The sequence below is a fragment of the Typha latifolia genome, chromosome 3, assembly GCF_019914945.1.
Source record: "Typha latifolia isolate L0001 chromosome 3, TyphaL0001v2, whole genome shotgun sequence".
Classification (NCBI taxonomy): domain Eukaryota; kingdom Viridiplantae; phylum Streptophyta; class Magnoliopsida; order Poales; family Typhaceae; genus Typha; species Typha latifolia.
Genome location: NC_133088.1, coordinates 5760343 through 5763798, shown reverse-complemented (window position 1 = coordinate 5763798; position 3456 = coordinate 5760343). Strand labels below are relative to the sequence as shown.

Sequence of the window (3456 nt, the reverse complement as noted above, 5' to 3'; positions counted from 1 at the left end):
TCGATCCGACAGCTGAATCTTCCGGTATCACAGAGATTGTAATTAAATGGAAACTAATCTGCACAAGTCCGAGGCAGCTAGTTCCTGAAGGGAATTGGTGATATAATTTTAGTTGGAGGACGCTGTATTGCCGCAAAAAGAAAAAAGAAAAAAAAAAAGAGAAAAAAAAGGCTTGGAGCGGTTATGAGTAACTTACTCATTGCGATTTACCCTGAAGCTGCAGATTGCATTTATAGAAACTACGTTATGACCTTTAAATTCTTATAAAACCCGGACACAAACACCGATACACAGCAATTAAGGGCACTCGCATGACAACTATGTTCAGGATACCAACTACAAGATTAGGACAGGAACAGACTGGTGGTCTTATTAGCAGACAAACTCTTTAATCAACTTCCTCCATCTTGCTCTCTTCATTGCCATCCTCCTCCAATGCAGGCATCTCGGTGTCCTCCTCCGAGGCATCCTCATCAATGTTCAACCCCAGCTTCAACATCCTGTGGATTCTCCCTGCAAAGGTGTTAGGATCATCCAAGCTGAAGCCAGAGGTCAGCAGAGCAGTCTCAAAGAGGAGCAGGACGAGATCCTTCACGGATTTGTCGTTCTTATCTGCATCTGCCCTCTTCCTAAGCTCCTCCATGATGCCATTCTCCGGGTTGATCTCCATAGTTTTCTTGCTCGACATGTAGGAGCTCATGCTGCTGTCCCTTAGAGCCTGAGCCTTCATGATCCTCTCCATGTTGGCAGTCCAGCCGTATTCACCGGTGACCAAGCAGCAAGGAGAATCAACAATCCTATCAGAGACCACCACCTTCTCCACCTTGTCACCCAAGATATCCTTCATGGTCTTGCAGAGGCTCTCGAATGCCGCCTTCTTCTCTTCCCTTTTCTTCTTCTCATCTTCTGTCTCCTCAAGCTTGAGGCCTTCCTTGGTCGCAGAGACGAGCTTCTTACCATCATATTCCTTTAGCTGCCCGACCGCATACTCGTCGATGGCGTCCACCATGAAGAGCACTTCGTAGCCCTTCTTCTTCAGCCTCTCGAGGAATGGAGAATTCTCGACGGCCTTCTTGCTCTCTCCTGTGATGTAGTAGATGTCCTTCTGGCCTTCCTTCATCCTGGTCACGTAGTCCTTCAAGCTCGTCGTCTCATCGCCACTCTTTGTTGAGTGGTACCGCAGGAGATCAGCCAGCTTTGCTCTGTTCTGGCTGTCCTCGTGGATACCCAATTTGAGATTCTTCGAGAAGGCCTCGTAGAACTTGTTGTAGTCCTCCTTGTTCTCTGCGATCTCGAAGAACATCTCAATGCACTTCTTGACAAGGTTCTTCCTGATCACCTTCAGGATTTTGTTCTGCTGAAGCGTCTCCCTGGAGATGTTAAGGGGAAGGTCATCTGAATCCACAACACCCTTCACAAAGCCGAGGTACTCCGGAATGAGCTCCTCACAGTTATCCATGATGAAGACTCTCCTGACGTAGAGCTTAATGTTGTTCATCTTCTTCCTAGTGTCAAATAGATCAAAAGGAGCTCTCTTTGGAACAAAGAGGATAGCCTTGAATTCAAGCTGCCCCTCCACAGAGAAGTGCTTGACGGCCAAATGGTCCTCCCAATCATTGGTCAGGCTCTTGTAGAAGGAGGCGTACTCCTCCTTGGTGATCTCCTCCGGCTTGCGAAGCCAGATGGGCTTCTGCTTGTTCATGAGCTGCCACTCATGGGACACCTCCTTCACCTTCTTCTTCTTGGACTTGGTCTCCTTCTCGTCAACATCCTCGACCTCACCTTCCTCTTCCTTCTTGGTCTCCTCATCTTCGTCGTCGCTGATCTCCTTCTCCGTGGTCTTCTCGGTCCACAGGTAGATAGGATAGCTGATGAATTCCGAATGCTTCTTAACTAGATCCTTCAACCTCCTCTCCTCCAAGTACTCCAACTACAGTTCAACATCATTGTCACCATGAGCAAATGATTGATACATCTAACATGAAGCAATTTAAGACTTTACGATACATATATATATTTACTTACCTGATCCTCTTTGAGGAAAAGAGTGATCTTGGTTCCTCGGCCGAGTTGCTCGCCACTTGTGTCCCTCGTGACGGTGAAGGAACCACCGGCTTGAGACTCCCAGATGTACTGCTCGTCGTCGTTGTGCTTGGTCGTCACGATGACCTTCTCGGCGATGAGGTAAGCGGAGTAGAAGCCGACGCCAAATTGGCCGATCATGCTCACGTCAGCTCCGGCCTGCAATGCCTCCATGAACTCCTTTGTGCCAGACCTTGCAATGGTACCCAAATTGTTCACCAAATCTGGTGAGCCGAAAGAAACCATTTAGTTAGACAAATTTAATCGCATATGAAAATATAACCGAACAGTCAAATTCCAAAGCTAAGATTTCGATCTGAACATCAACACTATATCCCATGAGTAGATTGCAATGCAAGAAGTCAAAAACAGAGGGAATTATTATGAACAGAATTCTTTGAAAGGAATAACCAATTAGAAAGGAGATTAGTTGCACATAACATGAGAAAAACATACGTCATAATGCTTCATTTCACAAATCTTAGATGCAATCGGAAGAACGTGAACCATACTTGTCAAGTGTCTACTAATGCTGAAAGAAACACTAAGAACGAGGAAATTGCAAGACCAAATCTGAGCTCACTATTTATCTTTACCAGCTTTGGTCATTCCGATCCCGCTGTCGATGATAGAAAGCGTCTTGTTCGCCTTATCCGGCACGAGACGAATGAATAACTCCGGCTGCGCATCCAACTTGCTCTTATCCGTCAAGCTCTCGAATCGGATCTTATCCAAAGCCTAATTCCCCACACATTGCGCACACAACAAAAAAGACACCATATCAGCAACGAATCAAGAGAACCCAATTCCCAAATCACCACTCAAAAATGCAAACCCACTTACATCCGAGGAGTTGCTGATGAGCTCACGGAGGAAGATCTCCTTGTTGGAGTAGAAGGTGTTGATGATGAGGCTAAGCAGTTGGTTGATCTCCGCCTGGAAGGCGAACGTCTCGGTCTCACCCATCTGCACCTCCGCCATTGGGATGAATCTATCGCGAACGCACGAAATGAGAGAAAGGAAAGCAGAGCGCGTGTAGTGTTCGACGAAATGCTTCTCAATAACTACGACGAGGTGGAGAGGACGACGGGGTTTAGTATTTATAGTAGTTGAGGAGGCTTCTAGGGGCTTCTGGCTTCCCCAACCAATCGCGGACTCGCGGGTGTTCTGGAGACTTCCATTCAGTTACAAAAACTTATTTGTTAAGTTTTATCGGGTCGGATTTAAATTTTGATATTCCTGAAGCTTCTGCCTTATCGGGTCGGATTTGAAAGAAAAACCCGGGTCAACACTAGGGCATTCTGGATACAAGCATAAGAACATCAAGGCTTGCTGTGATCAAACTTTGGGCCTAGAAATTGGACTATTAGTCCA

At 46.4% G+C, this 3456-nt stretch overlaps 1 protein-coding gene across 1 annotated transcript; it reads right to left on the bottom strand.

Annotated features, from left to right (window-relative positions):
* Nucleotides 1-229: 229 nt before the first annotated feature.
* On the bottom strand, nucleotides 230-3222 carry LOC140783351 (heat shock protein 83). Its single transcript, XM_073130222.1, has 4 exons — nucleotides 2926-3222; nucleotides 2679-2820; nucleotides 2026-2306; nucleotides 230-1930 (listed from the first exon to the last, which is right to left on the bottom strand). Exons 1-4 carry the CDS (start codon nucleotides 3061-3063, stop codon nucleotides 389-391), a joined length of 2103 nt encoding a protein of 700 aa, XP_072986323.1. The 5' UTR covers nucleotides 3064-3222; the 3' UTR covers nucleotides 230-388.
* Nucleotides 3223-3456: the final 234 nt, after the last annotated feature.